This window comes from Odontomachus brunneus, unplaced genomic scaffold, assembly GCF_010583005.1.
Source record: "Odontomachus brunneus isolate Ranch 3 - 2012 unplaced genomic scaffold, Obru_v1 Obru_scaffold_007, whole genome shotgun sequence".
Lineage (NCBI taxonomy): Eukaryota > Metazoa > Arthropoda > Insecta > Hymenoptera > Formicidae > Odontomachus > Odontomachus brunneus.
In genome coordinates, this window is record NW_022639457.1 from 3,241,210 (window position 1) to 3,267,138 (window position 25,929).

The following is a 25,929-nucleotide window of genomic DNA, read 5'->3' on the forward strand; positions in this document are numbered from 1 at the left end:
ACGAGGGCATATCTGTGGCTGTTAGTGCCGATTAGCAGCCGTCTCCAGTTGAGCAAGGATGGAAAAATTATTCTCATGTTTTGCCCCAGCACGGATGTTTTTATGCTGGTGGCGTTCTCATCTTTCTTTTGCTGTTCATTCATGAGATTTTGTAGGACGCGGTCGCGTTCTTCGCGTGCGATACAAGAAATAAATGCGAAATGAATGCAAAGTGAGTCTTCTTACCATGATCGTTGCATTTATTATTACGCCCGTGCTTCTCTCCGCAAGCGCGAGCTTGTTAATCGAAGATCCAGAGGAGGAACGAGTCTTGAAAAAGATCGGCTTACGATTTATTGTCAATATCTTGCCGATATCTCTATCTCTTTTTCTCCTTTCCTGCCTCTCTTCCTCTCTATCTATCTATCTACCTCTCTCTCTCTCTCTCTCTCACTCTCTCTCTTTCTTGTGTTTTAATTACATAATACACTGAAAATTACAGTATACATATACATATTTTACATAATAATTATTGTATGTCATAATTCAGTAACAAACCAGATTGCACCGCGTTGCGTGTAACAATAATCTCTAATATGCGACTACACGTATATAGAGCACAGGCCTACTATAATATAAACGATCAAAATATATATATATATGTATATATATAGTCTCGAGTTTCGCACCGTGTACAGACGCGTGTACATCTCGCTTCGAAGATCGTTAGAAAACGCTCGAAGTGTGTGTGTGTGTGTGTTAATTGTTCTCGTAAAGAGTGAGTTTTCGTGACAATGTACAGAGTAGAATCGCGCAAACGATGGATGCTCGTCTCTCGATGGTGATCTCTATTCGTCAGCCAATTAATTTCGCGTTCCACAATGAGAACGGGGAATGAGACATTATCACTAAACATCCAACTTTACGATGCTGTCTACTGTGTGTGCCATCGCGGCAGGCATTAATTGAAGCCAATTAGGACTTAGCAGACTCTTTCGGGACAGAGCCCAGGCAGAATTGGAAGAGGATCGACGATAGACCGGTTGACTTCAATGAATGCTCATTAGGGGGCGACCCTATATGTCGGAGAGAGGTCTCTGAACATGAAGACGTGTGAATCACGATCGTGTGTATGTGTACGCGCGCGCCATCATTAACGCCACTAATTATTTGCACAGCGCGGAAGAACAGATTCCTTTGATTCACGCGTAATCCTAGTCACGTTAATATTCTTAACAAATGTGTACATATATATATGTATATATATAATATATGTATACATAGCTAACATCGTATTATTGTCTGCTAAGCTTTAACGCAGTATTTCTCAACCAGCGAGACATACCATGGAAAACAACGTACAACGCACAACGCGGAAATAAGTGCTTCTCGCGCTCGTGGATCAAACGCATCGCAAAGATAAAGTCTCGTCGTTGGGATCGTAAAACGCAAACGGCCGAGGGAAACGCAACTGTCGAACAGCACGTCGGTTGTACAGAACGCTCGTGCAATCGTGATTCAATTTTGCGATTACAGTAGTCGGTAATTGCAGTGTCACTAAACGACGAGACATTCCGCGTAACGCAAAACAAGCCTCCTCGGATCTCCACTCGTGAGGAGCATATTCCGGAGGTAACTACGAGTACTAAATCCCACAAAACGGAAGTGGTAACAATGAGGAAGTTCGCTAGTCTTGACACTCGTGACATCGAGCTATCGAAAGCTTAGTCGTATGTAACACTTATTGATTAAGTGCAATTTGTATTCGCGGCATGAAATTCTTGCAGTGTTCTCCCCGCCGACGGGGCGCATCAACAAAATGTGCACTTCTAACAATGTGTGTGGAATAAAATCTCCCAATTGCACCTTTCAAATCAAACTCAAGCGGGGAAATGTACATTATGTTGTTGAGGGTGTAACTTTCTTGCGAACGTAACGCGCGCAAATTTTTCAAGAGTTTCACAAGTGGTTTACAATATATTATAATATAATATGTATATATATATATATATATATATATATATATATATATATATATATATCTCTGAAACTTTTCTCTGCCTACTTATTGTCTTTACAACATATTACTTTCATTATTTCACGAACTTTTATCGTTATTGTCAGTATAGTAATAATTGATACACTTTCGTAAACATGTTTAATCGAGATGCGCAAATTACTATCGTTTAATTACACGTCTGTGAGGATATACAAATAGAGCGACGATCTATGAATGCTTGTATGTATATAGCATTGTACATATTGCGTATGATATATACATACATGTACGAACATACTGTGCGTGTATTGTATGTATATATGTATATATAAATATATAAGTAGAAGTGGTTCCATACCGTAAACCGTTAAGTGCTTTTGTGTTCTCTTCCAGAATGGTAAGTATAATGCACTTTCATCGTGACTATTAGAATCACAAAGGCGCAACTGAATTGATGTAATGGTAAGTCCTCTTGTAAATTGTATTTATGCGAGAATGTTTAAGCACGAATTTATGATGATAAGCGCATTGTTTTCCTATGCTATGTAGCTCGTGACAAATTGTGTATGTTAAATATTGCCAAAGGAAAATCCAGTCATCAAAACAAATCCCGTTTAATTGTGTATACGATTCTTTTTTTTTTTCCGCCATTCTGGATTGGAGAAAGATATGATATCGAATTTACGGTATCTGTATTTCCCAAAACAACACAAGGTGTTCTGGGGACGTCCCAGGAATGTCCTGAAGACGTAGAAACGTCCCCAAGACACCCTCAGGACATACTCTGCATGTCCTTTGGATGTTTGTGCTGTTAGGGTCCATAACTCAAAATATGCATTATTTTACTCATTCCACGAATTATTGTATCATTCATGTAGGTTTTGTTTACAGTTCCCGTAAGGATATGTCCCACACAACACAACGTCCAAAATCGGGACATAAGACGTCTTTAAGACATCTTTCAGACGTCTTATGTCCCGATTTTAAATGTTGTGTTGTGTGGAGTACATCTGAGTCTGCCCTTCCCCGTTTCTCGCGTTTGTCGTTCGTGGAACAATAAAATGTCCGCATGCAAACTCTTCACAAAAATATATGAGTTTTCTAACAAGAAAACGTGAATACACTCATCATATTTTTGCGTCCCTTCCATCTCGTTTCAATCTCACGCGAAACACACACGAACAAGTCCTCCTCTAACGGCAAGCACGAACTTTCATATCTCTCTTTCACACCAGCAAAAATAAAAGGACGCTCTTTCAGTAAAATGTTCTTTCGCTCGCATACCGCTAGTAAAACTTGCGAGAAGCAAATAGAGAACTCTGTGATCTCGACTACGTGTACAACAGACTCCATTTCTGCGCTCCCTGTGCATTGACGTGGAAATTTGCAATCAGACGCATCATGTCTGAATATTCGCGCATCATGATTGTTAATTGTTCGGTGACGATGCTCCAAGACAGCTTATCTGTCAATACCTGTCGGTTTGACAGCTTTACGTTCAGCTAGTATAGCGCGAATGATGCGCGTGGCATCGATACGATCACTCCGAGTGTCCACTAGTCATCTCTAACAAGAAGAAATAACACTTATGGGTAATCTCTCAGTCCAAAAACCGTAATAAAAGCACATTTAAGTAAGCAATGTAAAGAGATAAATAACAGGTTAATATAAAACACTTGGGTAATCTCTCAATCCAAAAACCGTAATAAAAGCACATTTAAGTAAGCAATGTAAAAAGATAAATAATAGATTAATATAAAATAAAACCCTCTAAAACGAAGACATAGGTATCTAAATTCCGACTTAATTTTCGCTCAATCCTTTGGAAGATATTTCTTGAAAAAAATAAATTTGCACAATAGAACTTTTGGAAAAATAAATTTACACAAATAAATCCTTTGAAAAAATAAATTTACGCATTTCCTTTAAATATTATGTTTCTAAAAGTTTCCTTGCAGATCGAGAGATTAGTTGATTTAAGGTTAAACTTTACGTTAATCGAAATTTTTTTCAAACAGACAAACCGGCAGGTTTAGAGCATCGTTGCTGACTTACCGATTAAACAATCAATAATATATGAATATTCAGACATGATGCGCCTGCATACGATTGGAAATTCCCGGTGTCGCAATGCTCAGGGAATGGCGCAAATGGAGTCTGCTGTATGAAGCTAATTGTCGCTGCGAAGCGCTACAGGGTGTGCCGAAAATAAAGCTATGCTAATCGAGTCTAACGCCAACGACAAATCTCGCGATCGGTAATGATCGTTATCGCAAAAGTGCGTCTTCTTTCTGTGACATTCTCGCGAATTCATCGAGCAAATTGCGGTTGCATCTACAGGCTGTATCGGCCCACCCCGTGTCCCGTCTATTTATTGTCGTAAATTATTATTGGAGCTATACATATATTATATGTATATGTATATATGTATATGTAAATATATATATATGTATATATATCAGTATCAGTATTATTGTTCGAACAGCATTAGAACTTATCCTAGATTTCTCGTAATAATTATTATCTATCGATATCTCAAGTCCACATAGAAACCGCCTTCCTGGTATGGTGAATGAAGTCGTGGATAACGTTAGGCCAGTCACTACTTCGATACAATGATGAATATATAATATATAGATACCCTTAAAACGTAACACTCTCTTAATCCCGCATGAAGGACGAGTCGCGATTAGAACTGAGGTCGAGTGAAATTTAAAGACAAGACACGCGAAGCGCACGAAAGATAAAGGGCGATATTATCGTGACACATAATGAAAGAAAGAAGCAATTGCTTAGAATACGAGTGTCTAGAGGATCAAATGATTCTGCCAAGTTGGTTGCAACGAGCGAAATGTTCCGCCGAACAGGATATTTTTACAAGTCTAGAATCGATTCGTCAGGTCGGTCCCTGCACTCGTCTCTCCCGCCTCCTGCATCTTGTATTTATATTTCACCGCGACTGCCGACATGATAATTGATTCGCTTCCGACCACGCACGCCGAGGGAAAGTATTTCGCTGTTGTGTGTTTCACGTTACGTTTTCAGGCAAATTATCACCTCCCCGACCGAGTTTCAGGTACTCCTTTCCCAACGTTAATCCGCGACAACGAATCATTTCTCCCTGGACGCAACGCTGACGCGGACGGCGCAACGGTTAAATGACAGTTATCGCACGCATGTCATTAATTTTGTGTGTGTCGCAAGTGTTTCCGACTTTCTATCATCGTGTGCGCCTTTTTTAAAGCTTGGCGCGGTCGATGCACCGCGCGAAAAAAATGCCCGCCGCCGTTGCGGCATCATTGTCGTTTCGTGTCGTCATTAATGCGAGCGTTCTAAGCGCGACCCGTCATTATCCACCCTGCATTGTCACTGATGTCACGAAGAGTGAAATTTGTTATCGTTGCGTGTACGGAGTGTTTGGTAACAGGAGTACGCAGCGATGTTTCTCCCCTTTTCTCTCTTCCCATTGAAAATTTTTCCAACGAAATTTGCGAGATTACGACTTGCTCTGTCAGATTGTCCTTCTAATAAAAAATTTAATCGAGAACGTTTTGTAACTTGCAAATCGATTGAGCATCCTGCTGAGTCAAAAGAGATCTGCTTGAATTCAAGTTTATTGTAGGAGAGACCGCGCTTCTAGATGGCCTCAAGAGTATATTGCTTATGTGTTTTTCTCAGTACCTATCTCAAGAGAAACAGTGGATACGAAATCGCGAAATGATCCTTTCAGAACATAGATAGTACTCCCTGAGATCCACCAAAATTGGAATAATGTTATAGTTGAGAAACAGAAAAAACTGATTTCGAAACAAAGTGAGCCTCTCGGAATTTTTTATTAATATTTTCCCCATTATGAGTAAATAAAGTCAAGCGACGTGTTGTTAGCTGGAGTAAAGTTTCTTATGTACGATATGTCGTTCCGTAAAAGCAATTTTCATTTGCAAAATGGTTGAAATCGAGTACATAGGCAAGGTAAAGTTGATCCATAATTGAAGGTCAACAGGAAGATTATGATATCTCTCGCGGAGACTCCGGAACTACCAATCAGAATACATATTTTAGTACTAAGAAAAGATGGCCACGTTGCTACAAGTTTGTATTTTGGTTATTACAAAACAAAATATGCGATTAATAGGGCATATGCGTGGCGGGCATTGACATATAAAGGAAAGCAGCCTCTATTACGTTTGTACTTTGTTAATCTGTCATAACAATTAGGAATCTGAAGAATTATAACTTCGAAATTTTGATATATACGGGGCATCTAGCTTCGGTCTCTCCCACTTGCAACTCTGAAGTACAATTCGCCAAAAAACTGTCCCACTAATCAGCTCATATTCCGTAAATTAATTGACACTTCATTTTTACTACAATTCCTTTTCTGTCACCAACTATGTTGCCTAGAGAAATCGATCGATTCTCGTGGCGAAACTTTTCGAGATCTGTTCACCGGACGCGACCAAACACTCCGTACGCGCGAGTATCGTTGCAATAAAACACGCACACAGCTCAAACGAACAAACGAACAATTAGACTCTATTTTGTTGCTGAATCGTAACACGTGCATCAGGCTTTGGAAAAGTATTATTGTCTTAACGATGAAGCGCCCGGGGAAGATTAATGCCTTGAAGCGCGCGCGCCTCTTGCGCGCCCCCTTCACGTCCCTCTCGTAACGAACGAACCGCGCCACTCGAGTCGAGACGCGTTCCCCGCTGCAACGATCAGTCATACACACACGTCGCCGTCGTGAGCGTGTTTAATCACAGTCACGACACATCACGCCGGTGTGTATATAGTAACGTATGTGTATGTATACAATATATAATAACGCATAACGCACGACATGTACTATAATCTTACTTATCGAACGCGAGACGCGACACTTTGCCGATACTTTGCGCACACTTCACGCGGCTTCGCGTGCATATCGGTGTGTGCATCGCGTTGAAAAGACTCGCATAAATTGACTAATTTCATGGATCCTCAGCTAACGGAAAGTCCCGGCTGCTCGACTCGTGAGTTTACGCACAGGATTGCGCTCCCCGGTGAAAATGGTGTCTAATAACGCTTTACCTCTGAACTCTTTTTTGCACAAGAGAGAGTTTCGGATCTCTTCAGGGCAAACAGAGGAAAAACGTTATTAGACATTTGATACTCTTTCTTGCCTCTCATTTTCGCCAGGGCTACGACGTCGCCGTTAGCTTTGATACACCGTGTGTGTATTTCATTTGTATTATATGTGTATACGCATATTGTTTTGGAATTCTCATCGGGCAGTCGTGCCGAATAATTTCCACGTGGTTTTCGATCTTTGATACCGCAGAAACGCGCGAGGATGATCTCCAAAAACTCTCCTCCATCGAAATTCACTTGCACACGATATATATATATATATATATATATATCGTTTCTTTTCTGTGGATCCTTTTAGTGCTTTAACGTAAAATATCTTGGTAATTAAACCAGTCGGTTCTGTCGAGATAATATTCGTTCAAAAACATCGTTTTATAAGACAAATAAAATCCTGTGCTTTGCTCTCGCGTCTCCGGGATGAAATTCGTAGGAACTCCCTCTCTCGATTGTTACTTTCATTAGAAAAATATTCGACGGTTTTTATTCTAAACTCTGAAGTTATCCAATGACTCTTGTTGATATCGATAAACTCCATTTCATCGATAAAAGCGCCTCTAAATGTGACTGAGAGTCGATGAAAAGGTCTACAAGTCACATTTAGAGGCACTTTGGTCGATCAAAAAAAGAGTTCAATGTAAAGGCCGGTGTATCTACCCGAGTCGAAATTTTAACCCTATTTTCAACCTGAACTTTCCAACATCTGTATACTCTAAAGGACCAATGTATGCATAATATACATAGAAGGTAGAATTCTTTAAAGAAAACGCACAAAATTCAACTTGTAAATTCTAAAGAGGACTTGCCGGCAAGGCTGATGGGTTAGACGGAATTAAAAGAAGTTGATACAGCTTGCAGAGTGTCAAAATACGCGACAGGTGAAATATTGAGTTCGAAAGTAGAATCAAAATTTCAACTCGGATATCTTCAGGCATGCTATTTTCGGTATAGAAGATCGAAACTAGTCAAAACTCGTCGGCTCGAGTGCCCGATTCTCATTGTCGCCTCATTCGTCTCCGAAAACCGGCACATTGCACAGCACGCTTCTTCAACTTCGTTTCCTTGTATACATCCTGTTTGCGCCTTCAATCGCGCATGCATATGCGCGATCGCGAATAGCATACATATATATTTATATGTATCTAGTACAGAATGAGTACACGTCTGTGTATATGTGTATGTGTCTTGCATAGAGATCGTGTATGTATGCACAATAATATATATATACGTATGTATATGAAATACATCTAGACAATAATATAATATACTGCTTCCTCTTGTCTCGCTGCCTAATTCTTTGATCTTACTTTCATCTTTATATATTTAATTTTCACGGCTTATATCTATCTAATAGCTTATTATGATAGTACTTTCGTGAGGACTTTCATTCAGTTTACGACTTTCTCACAAATACTTTCATAGGTTTCATACTTTTAAGTCGCACAACGCGCGTGTGGTCTGAATTTTCGTTTTCGCGAATCGAGAGAACTCCCGCGCGAAGATTTCTCTGTTTGGGATCTGATTCTTTTCTTTTTTTTTTTTTTGTACTCGCGAGCGCGAGTCTCGTCTCGCTTTGCGATCTTCCGAGCGATTCGCGCGTTGCTCCTCGCGATAAAGATTAACGAAGAATCAATTGATAATCGCGTTTTCCTACCTTCTTTCTGCTCGCCCCTGCGTCTTTTCATACTCACTAGAGCAGCGTGATATCTGCACGACACAGATACCTTGCGAGTATCGCCGACGTTCGAGTGTCTCGTGACGATTGATCAATTTTCTCGTGACGATTAATTTGATAATTTTTGGATTTTCATTGATATCGTCGTTGACTCGCCGCTCAACGGGACAATGCGTAACGTAATGAAAAATAAATGTTTTTTCATCTTTTATAAAATATCATATTTCGTTTCGGAAGGTCCAAGATTATTCCAAAATACTGGTTCTCGCACAAGACGTACAGCTACCGAATTTATACAGTTCAAAGTTACCTCCCTTGGGTATCTGTGCCGTGCATAAATCGACAATATATATCGTCGTTATTGCGAATTTAATTGTACTATATCGAAGTGTGCATCAAGACGTCGCGCGTCTCTGCGTGTATAACTTTAATTTCGATGAACGTTTGATGTCGATTCGCGTGACTCTCTTCGACCCCCTGTCTCCCTCTCCCCTTTTTATTGCTATGTTTCTATTACCTCGTGTAAATAAACGACCGAGTCACCGAGAAAAACCGGGAATACCTAAAAGTTTCAGCGATTGAGCTATGTCGCGCGCACCGAGAAAGGTCTCGCGATTGCTATTTCTCTCAAACCTCGCCGTTCAATTATTGTCCGCCTAGAATTATTGTCTGCGAAGGTTTGAACGTTATTGTCGCTTTTGGGACCTCGATCTGCTCGCCGCGACGCGCAGCATTCTAATTGATTGATTGATCCCCCTTTTGCAGGGAGGAAGGACGTTCGCGAATATTGCACACGCGGATGTCGTGCATTCTAATAAAGGATACCGAAAGCTAAGGAATTCCTTGGGCTATCGATGCGATCTAATCTTCCCTTAACTCGAGGAAACATCCTCCCCGCGAAATTTGCCCGCCTACAGAGTATTTTAATCGGCACAACGAACGAAGCTGTGACTTGACGCGGTGTATACTTCAGTCTCGAAACTTTCGCAAAATATTAAATATCGTCGCGGCTAATTGTAAGGCTCATTTCGCCGCTTTACTTTCGCATTTACTTTCAGAGATGAGAATCCGCCGCGAGAGAGCGGAACTCGACGAATGAACAATTGAAGTGCATAAGAGAGAAAAAGAAACGGTCCTTAGACATGTGTTTAGGCACGACTGAAGACTGTGGACTTATTGTCGTTCTTCGAGTGGCGGGCCACGTGCAGCCCGGCCATTTCTTATCACAAAACCGTTGTAAAAAATATTACGATCGACGGATCTCGCTTTGATTTCACGACGCCGCGAGATGATCCCTCTAGTCTCGTTACCGAGTCGCTCGCATGGTCATTCACAGCGCCATTCTCTGCACTCTTAGGTATTACGCGCAACGAAAATATCGTATCTTCTCCCCCCCTTCCCCCTTTCCCCGATTACGAATATTCGCCGAGAATCCTCAACGTGAAATTCAGAGATGCGCACAAACGTTTGCTTGCAACCGCGACGATTCGCTGAATCCCGAATCGTGCTAGATTATACTCGAAATCTCATTTATACTTTTACGTGGACCTCAGATATGCCACAGTCAGACACGTTAAGCAATTCGGCTAGCATCAAGAGACTCCAATATGTTGGAGTCACCTTAAATCACCTCACGCATCTTTTTTTTTTTAGAAGTTTCGTCTATTTGATGAAACTTATTATTTCGACTCTTTGCCGGCTGACCAAACAGAAGATAAGGCGATAACGCAACTTTCCAAATCGGGCTTAAATTTTTCCCCATTTTCTTCAATAACGAAAGTAAAACCTTCTCCAAGACCTCTCTCTCTCTCTCTCTCTCTCTCCCCTCCTCCTCCTCTCAAGGGAAATAAAGCCACTTCCACTACTGTAAAACTTGAACTTTGCGGCCTGCAATTACAAGAGCTTCATTAATGAAGACGTGGCATATCTGAGGAACTGATGATCTGGGTTGGTAGCTAATGATACGAACGACCTACAATCTCTGAAGGGCAGTATACCTGCCTGCCCTCCGCGGATCTGATGGATCTATCCGGAGATGAACCATTTTCAATTCCACTGCTGATTGTGCATGACGTCGTGCGTGTAGTCGTCCGTTGCTGGCGGCTGCACCAGGGTAGCGTTGACGTCGCTGGCAAACGGATTCGTCGAGTGGAACGGATTGTTGACTTGACTGCTGCTCTCCGTCGAGCCGTAGCTTATCACGGGGGCTTTATCCTGACGCGCGTACAGGTGGTTCTCGGGCGGCGCTGGCTGCTCGTAAGTGTTCCAATTGTCATTGGCGGCTCCTTCGAGAGACGGCTGTTTCTGAAGGAAAACGGTTCATTCGCCTTGCGTCTTTCGCTCAGAACTCACACTGGACATCCTATTTTTGCAATGCTTCAGCAACAATTCGGACAAGTAACACTTAGACGCGAATAACTTAGACGTACTTACTATGAACTCAGATTGCATAGTCTTCGGTGGCGGGGGAACAGGTGGTTTCGCCTGGCTGAATTCGTCCATTGGATTCCAGGCCTTCTGCTCCTCCAAAGTGGGGTCAGCCCAGGGTTGCAACTCGCCGGAGCAGAAGATCGCGTAGAATGTCACCCCGAAGATGTGCACGCACGCGGCTATGATGAAAACATTCCGCCAGCTCTGAGCGTCCTGCGCAGAATTTCTCATATTTTACTTATCTATCCTGCTGATTTCTCTTATGCATTAAGGCAAAAGTACCAATGACCGGATACGGACCAGAACTAGTTTTGGACTTTTTTACTGTTTTAATTTTTAAATAAGAGAAAGAATATTTGAGTTACTTTCACATAAAAAATATATATACTTATATTAAATATACAAAGTAAGGCAACGTAACTGAAACCACTTCGATAACGCCATAAATATTTTTAGCGAAAGTTGATTCAAATGAATATTGTATAATTCGAAAGAGCTTATGCAATATTCAAATATTTCTTCGTCGCTTATAGATTTCAAGATTTTAAGATCATCTCCAGTTTTTTAAATGAAATTAATCTTTATCTCATAAATCTTTACTCTCTATGACAAAAGTTGTAGATAATATTAAGACAAATTCAATCATATTAAACGATACGACCTTCAAACAATTTCTATTCGATTTATTGTATTTTAAGTGTATTTTGTGATCCATCGTCACAATTCCTTGCAAAGTGGTTGCAATTATATCCTTCATCCTATATATATTCTATATTCTGTATATATTCTGTATATATTCTATGTTGAAAGTTTAAATATCCGTATTCAGTCACTAAAGTAAATATAAACATTTAAGATATATGTCCGAAAGAATAAAAACTTTTTTATCTCATTTAAAATAAATTATACTGCACGCCTAAATATACATTGCAAAGTAAACTTATTCTTGATCTATTTAAAATCTGAACTGCCTTTTTTTTGCCATACCTTCTTCGCCGTGATTGCGTCCACGAAGAAAGGAACCAGCAGGCCGGCGATAGTGCCGATCCCGTTGGACATACCCATCAGGATACTCGCGTATCTAGGCGCGATGTCCAGGTGATTGACGTTAAAGCCGGAGATGGCGAAACCGCTGCACGCGACGCCGATCGCGAGAGCGATCGTGGCCGCGGTGCCGCTCCTGAATGTGGTCGCGTGAGCCACCACCAAGAAGAAGAGCGCCTCCATGCCGAAGCCGCCGCAGTTGAAGACCTTCCTGACATTCGTCGTCGACATGATACCGTGTTTACGAAGATAGTCCGCCAGCAAGCCACCGCACGGCACGATCATCGTCATCAGCAGATGTGGCAGCGAGCCGATGACCCCGGTCTGTCGAAATGCGTTACGTAGTCGTGAACGTGCCATTAAAAAGGTCACAGTGAACACTCCCCCATTCGCCATATCGTTACCTCGACGAGGGGCATGTCGAAAGACTCGTGCATGAAACGCGGCTGAAAGAGCACCAGCAAGTAGAAGTTCCAGGACCTGCAGAAGTTAGCGACGATGATGGCGTATACGGGCATAGAGGTGAGAAATTTCCGCCAGGGGGTCGTCGTCAGCGTAGGTACGGGCATTTGCGCCTGGCCTTGCCCGAGCGAGTCCTCGATGTAGCGTAGCTCGCGGGCCGAGATGCTGGGATGCTTCGCCGGTTTCTCGAACGCCAGCCACAGCCAGAAGCAGTACCAGATCAAGCCGCACACGCCTGCGAACGTCATCATCGTCGGCTGCGTCGTTATGGGCGCGATCAAGAACTCGTGCGACGAGTGTCCGGCTTACCGTAAAAGTAGAACGACGCGGTCCAGCCGAACCAGGCGCTCAGGTAACCCGAGAGCGGCATTCCTATCACCATCGCGGCATACGATCCGCAAAATGCCAGCGTGGCCAGGCGCGATCTTTCGAAAGGCGGCGCCCAATACTTCCAGATACCGTGACACGCCGGATACGTAACGCCCTGCGGAGAAACCAATGTTTATCCGTTACTACCGGCCTCAGCGACCGACACTCGCGCAGATATCTGTATTCTGTGTCCTTCCGGGTACACACCTCGACCAGACCCTTCAGCACTTGCACGCACATGTCGACAATGGGGTCGACATTCAGCGCGCCCGGCACCAGGAGATTCAGGAAGGAAGATATCGCGATGGCCGCGCCGAATATCCTGTTGGCGGGGTACAGAGACGCCAAGAAACCGCCGGGCACTTGTGTGACCAGATAGCCCCAGAAGAACGACGAGTCGAGGGCGCTCTCCGTGCCGACCGTCCAGTTGAACTTGATGCTGCTGTTATCGTCTTCTTTCGTGGTGTTCTTCATCACCAGCTTGGCCATGCCCATGTTGCACCTCATGCCGAACGAAATGACGAAGCCTGCGAATGCCGCCGGGTCGGTTAGTCGCGCGCAAGGTAACCGGCTGCTCTTCGCGTTCTCGCCGAGTGCGATTGTCTTACCTACACAGGCCAGAGTCGCGATGGTGTACCTCTTCGAGAGGCACGGGCACTCCGGCTTGCAATAAGTATCGATGTGCCGCAAAGGTGGCCTCTCCGGCTCCGGGAGCGAGTCGAACGAGGCCTGCCTGCTGTATCCTCTCTCATCCTCGAACCCCTTGTTGTCCTTGCTACCCTCGCGCGGCCCTTCGAACTCCTCGTAACCGGTTCCCCTTCTAAATCTGCGGAATTATCATGTCGTGTCGGAAGATCGTCTTTTCGCGCGGTCGAATATGATCTTTCGGCAACTTTTATTATTTACGACTAATTTATAAAGGAGCCTATATAAGAGCTGTAGAAGCTACTCGATGTCTAATATAAAGTTAAATTTATAGAGGATAACAATGTGTGACAGTATCAAACGCATGTGATCGATTTTTCCCGGTCTATCGTGCGTGGCGAATCAGTCTTCGTCAAACCGACCCTTCAATCATGCATTACTTTTTGTTACTCATTTTATGTGTTGCGAAAAACCACTGCCTCAGCCAGGAGTCGGAACAGAATCTCCCGCTTGCAAGGGTAGGATGCTGTACCAATTCGGCCATCGAAGAGTATTCCTCGCAACACGAATACCTTACAAGTTATATATTGGATGCAACTTACATCCAAATGTCTTTTCTTCCATCCTAAACGTACAGCGTGTCACACTTGCATGCAGGTCAGCATGATGAGTTATCTGTGCGTTTCGCTGGTAGGCGCGACACTGAGACACACACAACTAAGCGCCTGCCAACAAAACGCACAGGTAATCCCTCGTACTGACATCTATGTAAGCACAACACCTTTTACACTCCTTTACAAGTCCAGATGTGTAATTTCTAGACGTACAAGCGTGTAATTTGATTGAAGTTCCTTTTACACGTTCCTTGCGGCTTTAATTCACGTCGTTTGACATGTATTTAAGAAATTCAGCAACGCGCTAAGATCTGCAGCGTAGACAAGTATGTAAACAGGTGCCGCTAATGTGCAACTAATGCGAGAGAAATGAAATATTATGTCTCTTATATTAGTTGTATGTACAATAGGTCGCAAAACGATTTAGACACAATGAACTTCAGAAGGTAGCTAATGATCCAATAAAAGAACGAATTATTAAAAAATAAGTTCTCTCATTGAACCATCGGCTACGTTCTCAAAGTTCATTATATTTAAACTTTTTTGGTTGCAGCCCGCTTTACACCAGCAGAGCCTGTTTACATATCTTTAATCGTTTATTTCTGTCTTGTTATCCATCTTGAAATGACTCCTTATTCTAAGTAAAGCACATTCGCGATTCAATGTCACGAGAATGGAGATATTACTAGAGTAGTCGCATAGCAAGCGCAACAATTAGTTCTTTCTATATCATCCCGGAACACTCGCAATACGAGATTTAATCTTTATTTGAGATAAAGGATCCTTTATTCTGATATTACGCGTTCGTTCTAAAAATAGCTTAGTAGCTACGAGTGAGCGCTACATTACCCGGATAACTTCAGCGCCGCTTTAGTCCTGAAGGAGTCAAAAGCTACGAGACCCGCCGCTGCGAATCCGGACATTTTCCAATTATTAAAGTTGCTCCGGAATATCGTATAATTGCGGTGTTAGTGTTGGCAGCCCCTGCAGCAAGGAAACTCCTTTAGCTTTCGTTGTTATGCTTGCATGGATCACGTAATCTCACGTGAAATTCGTTAAATGTGTCGCGCTCGCAATCTGACAGGTAATAGATCAAAATTCGAAGTCCCTTAAATTATCCGCCACTGTCGATATCGCAAGGAAGGACTTTCGTTTCGTCCACATATAGCTCCCGTCTGCGCTATATCTGTATGGAGTATCCTTTATACGGCACGAAGGGAATCCGGGGTAGGGGTGTTTATTTGGAGTGGCAGTCTCTCCACCCCTAATCCCCGGACTCTCGAGGGAGCATCTTCGGAGGGTGGAAAACTGTGAGAAGAAACGCACAGCAACGGCCGTACACCGAGATCATATTTTTCACTTAAAGTTTCTCGGAGGCGCGTTTCTTAAAGTCGCGAAATCTTAATCGAGTCTATCCTTAATCAAGACGTAGTACGCGCTCACGAGAAATACAACGGACTTTCGCGACTTTGTCACCCATGGAAAGTGAGAAAATTAAAGGCGACAGACAGGCGTGATTTTGCTGCTGGCCGAATTGTTAATGCAAAATTGACCGGAAGTATTTCTCGCTGCTTTCTTTAATGTACTACTAAACTTTATCTCACTCGTTCGCAGCGTTTTTGTTTTCACCTGCACGCGGAACTTCATTCGCGACACTTCCGTGTCTCAAGCTTCGCCTGTCTGACTCGAGAAGAGCTATCTTTTCGGCGTGTCGCGTCATTTTATATTTTCGATCTGGCAGTCGTGGGCCAGTTGCCGCTGGATAATATCTGTCTATCGCGATATCGCACGATGGAGCGTGCGGTCTGCAAAAATCGTTACGGGGGTAGTGCTGCGCCGATCATAAAGAGGCGCATCGCGGGACAATAGCTGCGGGATATTAAAACGGCACGTGACAGACAAAAGGCACAAAATGCACAATACGGGGTTGACGAATTGGGGTGGAATAACGAGTATGGGACATGCTGACTCAACTTAATGGACATCAAGCGATGGTTCGGCTGGTGGCGTGGTGCCGCGCTCCACGTCGTGACTTTGTACCTCATCACATTTCACACTGATGTGAAAACTAATTCTGAAGAGAGAAAGAGAGAGAAAGAAGAATGCATTTCAAAAATATATGCGGACGATATTTAACCATTTAAGAAAAAAGATTCAAGCTGTCCTTGGCCACAACTTGGACAAGGAATTATGGGTAATAAAAAATACGAAACAATGTGCAATTGATATTCTGTGATCGTTTTCTTTGTATGTAGACATGAAGAGAGTGATAAGTGGATAATTAATTACATCGAACGAATATAAGTGAACGATAAAAATACGAGGATATGAGGAGATATGAAGAGAATGATAAAATATTCAGAAGCAGCATCGCACGGTAAAACCAAGTCCATTTTAACGAACAAGAGGCGCTAATGGCGATAGAATCCGCCGTGATGTCCAAAGAGAATCTTAATCGTGAAAGCAGATTTATGTGGCGGAAACTCAATTCGCGTCTAATCGACGCGAGAATGGCGCAAACGAGCGCCGTGACATCCCGCAGCCTCGGGCATTCGCGTAATCCAAGTCGAGATAAACTTATTATGACAGTGCGCGGAGAAAGTGCCTGAAGCGTCGATACCCAGTGGGACCAGTTGTCGTGCGATGGGTTTCACATGTCTGAAAATCACCAGCCAGCACTGTCCAAGAGTTTTTTCAGACTCCTCAGAAATTCCACGATTTTTTCACACCGCGGAGAGGAGCGCACGAAGTGCGACATCGCCGCACAGAAGGTGTGCTCGCATCACTCTGATAATTGCGCGAACGAAATCAGCACTTTGCAGCTCACCACTCATACTAGAGCTCCAAATCAAAGGCTCCCGGCGAAGATGAAGATCTAGAGGCTGCTCGCAATTCTTCCGGCGAGAAACGAATCAAAGGAAAGGCAACTTCGCCACCGTTTCTCTTTCAATTTTACTCGATCGCGAGTGACGACAGGAAAGAGGCTCAAGCGCAAATTTGCCGTGTCACCGTTTCCGCGCGAGATCGAAAGCGAGCGGGAACGTCACTCCGCGAGCTACGGCTCTCGTGCCGAAATTTCAAAATCATCCCCCGGTCGTTTCACTGAAAAGTTTCACTGAAAAGAGAACGATCTCGTCGGCACTTCGACGGCTCTCCGACAGGCCGTCCTGGTGGAAGGCGCGCATCGCGAGTTCGGCCTGGATCTCGCTCGCGAGCAAAATGGAATCGCGAGCAATGAGATCATTATTCGCGATCCTCTCCTAATACCCGCCGGAATGTCGTCGAGCACGGCCGGAAGCGGAAAACGCGACGATATCCGGAGGACTCGCAGGACTCACCAATAATTAAGTCCAGATACGGTTACGTGCGGACTGGGTAACGGTAGCGCGGGGTACGCGACGGAGAACGTCGTCGACGTCGCCTGACGTCGTCGTCGTCGTCGTCGACGACGGCGGCGGCAGCGGCGGCGGCGGTGGCGGCGGCGGCGCGGGTGGTAGCGGCGGCGGCGGCGGCAGCAACAAAGTTGACTTCTGGTCACGGCGTCAGCGCATCCCAGCGCGGCGACGCGATTGGCCCAGCGACGCGACGCATCGATATCACTGGCCAATCGGCGAGGCTCGCAACCCCCTTTAGATCGACCCCAGGCGGAGCCTCCTGCACCCCCGGGCGAAAGTTTTGCAACAACAAAACGCGGCACACAGGAAAAACGATCGCGACACCGTTAACGTTAATGCATTAATCGGACTACGCATGATCGGTATAAGCTACGATTTTAAGTCCATTGGTGTCCCGAGATAGAGATAGACAGAGAGAGAGAGAGAGAGAGAGAGAGAGAGAGAGAGAGAGAGAGAGAAAGAAAGAGAGAGAGCGAGAAACGATGGACCCGAGGGGTTGGATTTCTAATGCTCGAGGGTGGAAAAAGGAGGCTGCGTTCCGCGTCATTTACTTCCTGTCGAAAATCTTTCCTCGTTCGAGCGACCTCAAAGCGCCGTTCGATATATATCGCAATGGCAGATTGAGGAATCGGTCGATTCGTCAAGTCAAATCTTCCGAAGGGTTGCGAGGAACAAGCTTCCCTCAAACGCTCGGGTTCCGCAATGACTGATCCCGGATTCGCAAAACGACGGCTGCTCCAATCGGTAGACGTATTCCGGTAATCCGTGTGAGGGAAGCGCCGAGAAATTAAGAAACGGCTCGGTCGACAACGGCGAGTCGTCCCCCCGTCGCGGTGACCGACTCGCATTGTTACAAACAGAGGAGCGATCGGGGCTAGGCACCCTTTTCCGCTGGTTGCCAGGAAATATCGATCTGCCCGGAGGGACGGATGCTGCTGCTGTTCTCAATGGTTGGTACAATACTTTATCTTCTCCTCGGCGTCAGTATGCCCCAAATAACTTGGATTTCACTATCGTTCCGGCGCGTGCGAACGGCCGCCTGCGGGGAATACCGTAATCCATAAAGGAGAATTGATTTGCCGACGAGCTTATAGCACTCCCGCGGCTCTAACAAGCGTCGGACAGAGTACCTTTTTACCCTCTTCGCGACAATTTGCAAGCTGATATTTATTTCGCGGCCTCCACCACACCGCGTTTTCCACCCTCGCCCACCATCGCACGTTTACTTCGCGTCAGAGTCGGCGAAAAGACGAATAGGGGATCTTCTCGCGGGATTATTGATGTGACGTAACGTTTTTATTTAAAGCCTCATATACACGACACACGCCTGGTCTCTCACGTCCCCGAAATATCCGAGATAAAAAAGCAATCTTGTCGCCGGTCAACAATCAAATCAACGCCAGATCGACACACATTTCAGTTAATAATCTCCATCTAGATTTTTAATCCTATCTCGCAAAACAGAACATTAGGACGACATGAAAATGATGCCGAGATTACGAGAAAACGACTAAGGCTCGTATTAATAGTCATTTGAGTTGCCTCACTTGAAATATTCAGATTTGAATTTGGAGTTAGATATAAGTTCTTCTGCTGAATCGCGATCACAAACGTAATGTCGCAAGTGTTACATAATTCAGACGAAAAATTCAAATCTAACTCCAAGTTCAAATCTAACTCCAGGCAAGTTTCAAGTAACGGCTAGTAATTGAACTTAAAAGACTCGCTTTGTAATCACGATTCGATCATTTTCTCGTCATTTTGACGTCATCGTGATTTCCCGCTTTACCTTTATAGCGCGTCAAAGGCGATAAAATGATAGTCAATTGGAACATTAATACAATAATTCTGTTCTCACTAGAGAACGTTTCTGCGCACACAAGTAATTGGTAGTTCTGAAGAAATACTTGGATTACTTTCAACATAAAACTTTCAGCATAAAAACAAATACACAGAAATCAGTTTCGTGCCGCGATCGCGGCACTGAACATTCTGCAAAACGCCGTTAACGTTGTGAATATTATTTGCGCGATGTATATGAACAATATTACTTGACAACGTCACAGGACGGCCTGAATCAAACGCGACGTCATCACGTCGCGGTAAATCCTTCACCAGTCGCTACCGTGCGTCGACGGCGCGCTAATCCCGTAAACATCATTCGGACACAGCGTCCTCATCAATGAACGTTTGACATTTCTGCAGAGGTCCACGTATCGCGACAGCGCGGACTCGAACTCCAGGTCGAGATCGCGCGCGCAATCGTGGCACGTGTCGGCCAAAAGCGCGAACACGCGTCTCCTGCGTAAACGATCTATCGTCGCACCCGTCCGGGTTGTCTCCCGAGTTTCCCCTAAAGACGATGGTCTCTTCGCATTCCTCGATCTCGATACGCCATGCGATCGTTTGCGAGCTTTAGCTCCTTCTATTCTCGCGAACGACAGTTCTGAAAATTCATCATTAGCCTTTCTAATCTCGCGCGGCTTTCTCCTCCAGTGGTCGCCACGTCGTCCAGCCTGTGTCTCTTCACTTGCCCGCCGATCTCGACCACGTGGCTTGCCGTCACGGGGTTTCTTCCGCTGCTCGCGTCTGCTACGCTCAAGATGTTCCGCAGAATCACCGTTGGCGAGAGACATCGCGGCCGATCGCAGGGAAATCGTTATACTTTCCTCGTAATTCCCGTAATCGCGGCCACGGGAGTTCTTCTTGCGATTTGCGAAGTCCCGTTCGCTTTCGGTCTCGTCTTTCCCGAGACGCCGTCGACTGCCGCCAACCAACTCCCGTGCCTCGAAATCCTCGGGTGCCGAAGTCAACAAATCATAAGACCACGGGGAAACGATCGAGCGGAAGCTCGACAGGACCTCGCTGCCGCCGGCCAATCTGCGGTCGCGCAGCTTCATTCCACCCTCGCTCTTTTCTTCTCCCCAATTTCTGCGGCACGGCGGCGTCACGTCCAAGGACTCGACGTGCGATATCGTACAGCCTCGTCCGCGACAATCAGGATTCGAGCACGAAGTCACGCAGCAACCCTGCGAAAGAATCAGTGAAAAAATTATAAATTCGCAATATCTAAAGGCGCAATTTCCAAAGTAAACAAAGAGATCAACTTAAAGGAGGATCTTTGACCTCGAAGATAGAATTCACAATCTTGTGGAAATAGAAAAATATTAACAAGGAATAAATATTTTCACGGGGAGAATATTGTAGTAAAAATTACAATATAGTTTTAGTACACCGAGAAGTATGACACTGTGATGAAAATTATAATAAGACATAGTAAAAGTGACCATGAACAGTAAAAAGACATAGTAAAAATTACCATAAATATAATAAAAATTATCATGTACAATATTCTCTTCATGTATGATTCGTCACTTTATACAAAGCAGATAAGTGATTCTGGTTGATGAAATTGAAGCTCTCGGCTATAGATGGTAAGAAGAAGACAACTGAATGGGATCAATTGGACCATAGGACTAATATCTAATCGGGATACCTGTCCGATGTATGTTCCAGCTGTCCGTCTCTCGACATCTCCGGCGCACTCGTCGCTCTCCCAGAAGGTTCTCGACGTACTCGCCGTCTTGGCTCGTTTATGATTGAAAAATGCCAGCTTGGTGCGAACCAGACGCTTCATCCAGCGGACAGACTTGTCGACGGATCTGCGGAAGCGACTTGTCGCGAATGCCACCTCTTGTCGCGCATCGGCAGAATAGCCATTCTGCCTCTTGCGAGACGTCGTTCGGTACTTAATCGTCGTGACGGAAGTCACGCTGCGAACACCACTCGACGAGGCCGCGCGCACGTAACGAAGACGAAGCTTCCTCAATCCGCGAGAATTCTGGAATCTGTCCCTCCTCGTTTCATCCGTCACGAACGAACGGCAGGTGGGCGACGTGTTGGAAGCCAAGCTGGTCGAGTGATCGCGAGGATCTTCCTCCGTCCAGACGCCGAGCTGTCTCGGGTCTGCGTTCGATCGAAGCTTCCGCTTCGACACGGTGCGTCTACTCGGCGGTCTAATAAAGCCGCGAGTTCTGCCGACCATGTTGAGAACTTCTTCACTCCCGTTGTGAGAAATGACGTCTTCTTTCTGCGGAACTGCTAAGGACTGAGCGGGTAAGTCCGTCGCTCCGTTGCACTTGTCGCTCGATATACTCCTGTCGGAAGCCAACCGAGCTGCAGTGTGTGGGAAACTAATGTCCACACTGATACCCTTCGACGACACCTGCAGTCGAGGCGTCTGCACGGAAATCGTGTTGTTGCCCTTTGAGTTGCCCGACGAGATCTTCGTCGTTCCGATCGCGTCTCGAGGCTTCGTTGCCTCCGACTGATCTCGGTAAGTCGCAAGACGAACATTTCCTTCGGACACGTCACCGATCACGGTGATGTTTATGAAGTCGTCGTAGCGGCAGGAACAATTAGACTCGCATCCGACCTCCGCTCTCGATGAATCCAGCAAATCCACGTCCACTGTACTCGGCCGTTCGTCGATCTTTGCGACGTTATTGTTTAAAAAACGATTGCAATTCAGTTCCACCAATTGCTTGTCACGTTCGGGATCTTGCACGAACGACGTGATACTGCTCGTGTTAGCGCGACTACAAACTGTGCTCTCCGAATCCATCTCCTTATTTGACGAACTCGTCCAGTCGAGATCCGCACTCTGCGACGAACCATCCATGTCTCTGTCGCTGACAATGTTTTCAACCTTCGTTTCTGCGGGATTTCCGTACGGCAGACACGTGCAATTAGTATCGTTTGCTAATCGTGTAGGTTCGTCGTTCCTCACAGTACAATTGTCTGTTCCAAAAATTTCCTTCCTATTTTCTCTCATGTTCCTGTCACAATCATTTGAATCCGCAGTTTCACAATGCTCCTTGTTTCCTTTCTCGGGATCAGTACGTGACATCACGTCAGACATTGTCTCAACAATTTTCTCGGAGGATTTGTTATGAGGACAAATTCTAAATTCATAATCACGCTTTGGACTGTTCTCATTAATCGAGCACAGAGGCGAAGTTCCTTCTATATTTTTCACCCTGTCTTGCGATCTGTCTGCTATCATATCTTCTGCTAAATTATGGTCCAACTGTGAACAGCAAGTGTCGCCTACCCTCTCATGTTCAACACATGTATCATTGAAATCCATGTCGACACCTTTATGTTGTCCTGAATATTCTGATCCTCCAGTTTCGTCCCTAAGTTTTGCGCTGGAGAATGAAGCAGTCACATCAAGTGGAGCCGTGCGTTTGTGAACGTTTTGACATATCGGTATCCTCGCCACGAAGAGGCACTTACGGCTGCCGGCGTCACTTTTCAACTTGAAGCTGATATATCCCGGGCGTATCTCGCAGCTGAGATGCAGCATCCTAATGGTGAGACGCGACGCCTCAGCGTTCAATTTGCCCAAAACGTCGTTGAGACACGAGCAGAGGTTGCTCACGCTGACTTGGAACTTTCGTCTCATCACTATCAAGCAGGACTCGGTCAGGGACGGGTCGGCCTCGAAAATTCGACCGATCAGGTCGCCAGGCTTGCAAGGTAGAAGCAAGCGAGTGACGACAAGTCCGGAGAGCGTCGAACAGCCGCAATTCTCCAGGTGCACCTTGCGCACGATCAGTTTCAGCTTCGAAGCGCTCCGTATTTTCCCGGCCTCACGAGATCTCTTCTCGAGAAATTCCCGCGTTTCGTCAGTGTCGTCGCGCTGCGATCCAGTCGCGGGATGCACCTGATTATTACCTTCTGTCTGCCGAAGAAGACCTCGATCCAAGTCGAGGAGAACGTCCTGCCGACGTTCCCACGCCCGACAGTCCGGCGTGACAGTCGGTCGCACGTGCTCGGCACTTCCGGCGCAATAAATGTCGCTCGTTCTTAGTGGCGCAACAACTTTTTCACGCCCGGCCGGCCTTTCCGCGTCGTGGCGCGTCGTCACGCTTGGATTCGTGCTGCAATTCGCCGCAGCGTCGGGATGCCTATCGGTTCGACACATTTTTACGATAGCGAATGAAAAACGCGGTTGCCGGCGGTTGATGAATGAATCTTCAGTCGGACCAAAAACTTATCAATCGGAGAAATGAAACCATGTGCATATGAATGTGCACAGCGGGATGCAAAGCACAGAATGAAGTTGGGAGCTCAGTAAACTGTCAAAATTAAGAGTCATCACCGACGGATTTATGCAATGACAATACAATTAATCGTGTAACTAAGAATAATAAGTCATAATAATGAAATACATAATAAGATAAGAATAATAATGAATAATTTGACTATTAGGCAAGAATCCCATAGCAGTGACTCTCAATATTGACAGTTTGAGGAGCTCCCAACTTCATTGCGCCTAAACCGTTTTGCAAGCCACTCGGCGTATTTAATTCTGGTTAAAAAAGAACGCTCCGTGAACGCACGTGAAACGATTTGCCCGGTAATCCCTCTTGTTGACAAAGTTCCACACGCTCCAGCTTCTCAAGATATTGTCCTCGAGTCCTAACGCGTCCAGCTCGCGACAGATCTTATTTAATCTATGATGTAGAACGATGGAGTCCAGGAAGCAGGTGATCAGGTCGTCTTTCAAAGCGCAATTTACAATACTCCCGATTGCTTCCTCCATCGTACCGACGTCGTATTCGGCGATTTTATTCAGAGGACCCTTCCATGTAGCCATCACGTCAACGAGTCTCTTGAAACGTGGAAACCGCCCGGCCGACCGCGAGTCTGTGCTGTATACGAACTCCTCCAGCAATGAACGGATTCTGTATTCCAAGCTGGGCACGAAGAGAGCTCGAATCTTGTCGATATAGGGGCCATATTTCTCCAGATCGAATGCCACGTCTTGGCTCGCGAGTTCGCATGAATTTCTCTGAAATATTGAGAGAAAGAGGGAGACCTTACCGGAAAAGACAATTCTATTTTCTACTAGATTGAGAAGACGAGAGTCACAGAATGTCGTTCATATTCAGTTACTGCACTTTTATATTCAATAGTTTTGCGCACACGAACAGAATATTGAATTATATTAGTAAAAAAATTATTGCTGTTCTATAAATAACCTTTTCATAGAATAAAAAATTAACAGTTTGAGAAATATATATTCTTTTCATATCTCAGACTATGTATCTCAATATTTCGTCGATATATCTCAATATTTCTCAAGAGATCTACTCAATGTTTCTTTCATAATTAACAATACCTGCCGGTTCTTGAACGGCACGTACGACGATTGCTCCTCCGTCATTTAATTTTGATAAAAAAGTTCATAAAAATTTGGATTAAAATTTCAAAAAAAATTCTCGGCGTAAGAGAGACAAGACGCAATTAAAATCTGTTAAGACTCTCTCACGATTTTGCACGCGTTGAGCATCTTTGATAACGTTCCTCGAATAGACGTTCTGAATAGTTTACGGCATACAACCTAGAAACGCATCTGTCATAACCGTTCTTCATGCTGACGTCTTGAAGGTGGATTCAATTAAAAGTTGAATCGACTTAAACACCCTTCTGCATGCGTCCGCAGTGTTTAATAAAGGCGCATCTTCTGTCGCATAATAAACGAGATATTTTATCGTTAATATCCTGCGGTAGCCAGTGCACTTATACAGTCCTTAATTACACTCCTAATTGCACCAGGAGAAGACGAAATTATACGAGACAATTTATTACAAACCGCTGTCAGTTAAAGTACTCAACTTTGTTAACTGCTAATATGCTTGCCATTAGCAGCGATATGATGGCATATATGTATGTATTTATAGAATCCTGAACATAGGAGAAACTAATAAAGAACGAGAAAGATGTCCGATGAAACCGGCAAATATAATTAATTCGCGATGAGCCATACTCGCGAGACGATAAATGTACCTTCTTGATATTTGTCAATTCTTATTATACTCTGCTACCAATATTTAATTGAACATTATTTTATTTAATCCGTGTTTTTCTCAAACATTTTATTAAAACAGAAACCACATTTGAAATTATTTAGAAGGCAGAATTACACCATCTCTCTGCACAACTTTAAAACCTGATTTACAATGTGCTCTTTTTTTTTTTCTTATTCTTTATCTTTCTCTGGCTTAATCCAAAGAAAGAAAGTGAAAAAGAAGGAGAGAGAGAAAGGGAAAGAAGCGGAAAGTAAAGACTGTGGATCTGGGCTAAAATCCGATGAAACCGGCAAATATAATTAATTCG

General features: G+C 44.5%; 1 protein-coding gene across 1 annotated transcript; it reads right to left on the minus strand.

The window, feature by feature from the left end:
* Positions 1 to 216: 216 nt before the first annotated feature.
* On the minus strand, positions 217 to 24,976 carry LOC116853999. The gene is made up of 11 exons (XM_032835425.1): positions 24,927 to 24,976; positions 24,150 to 24,599; positions 21,239 to 23,714; positions 19,879 to 20,771; positions 13,697 to 13,914; positions 13,296 to 13,615; positions 13,029 to 13,203; positions 12,662 to 12,954; positions 12,201 to 12,581; positions 11,217 to 11,426; positions 217 to 11,087 (listed from the first exon to the last, which is right to left on the minus strand). Exons 1-11 carry the CDS (start codon positions 24,974 to 24,976, stop codon positions 10,830 to 10,832), a joined length of 5,724 nt encoding a protein of 1,907 aa, XP_032691316.1. The 3' UTR covers positions 217 to 10,829.
* Positions 24,977 to 25,929: the final 953 nt, after the last annotated feature.

Coding starts and splice junctions, on each gene's coding strand:
- LOC116853999 (XM_032835425.1), bottom strand. CDS start 24,976: ATGACGGAGGAGCAATCGTCGTACGTGCCGTTCAAGAACCGGCAGGTA. Junction 13,616..13,696: donor CGCGACTCTGGCCTGTGTAG/GTAAGACAATCG, acceptor CGGCATTCGCAG/GCTTCGTCATTTCGTTCGGC. Junction 13,204..13,295: donor TGCTGAAGGGTCTGGTCGAG/GTGTGTACCCGG, acceptor GTTTCTCCGCAG/GGCGTTACGTATCCGGCGTG.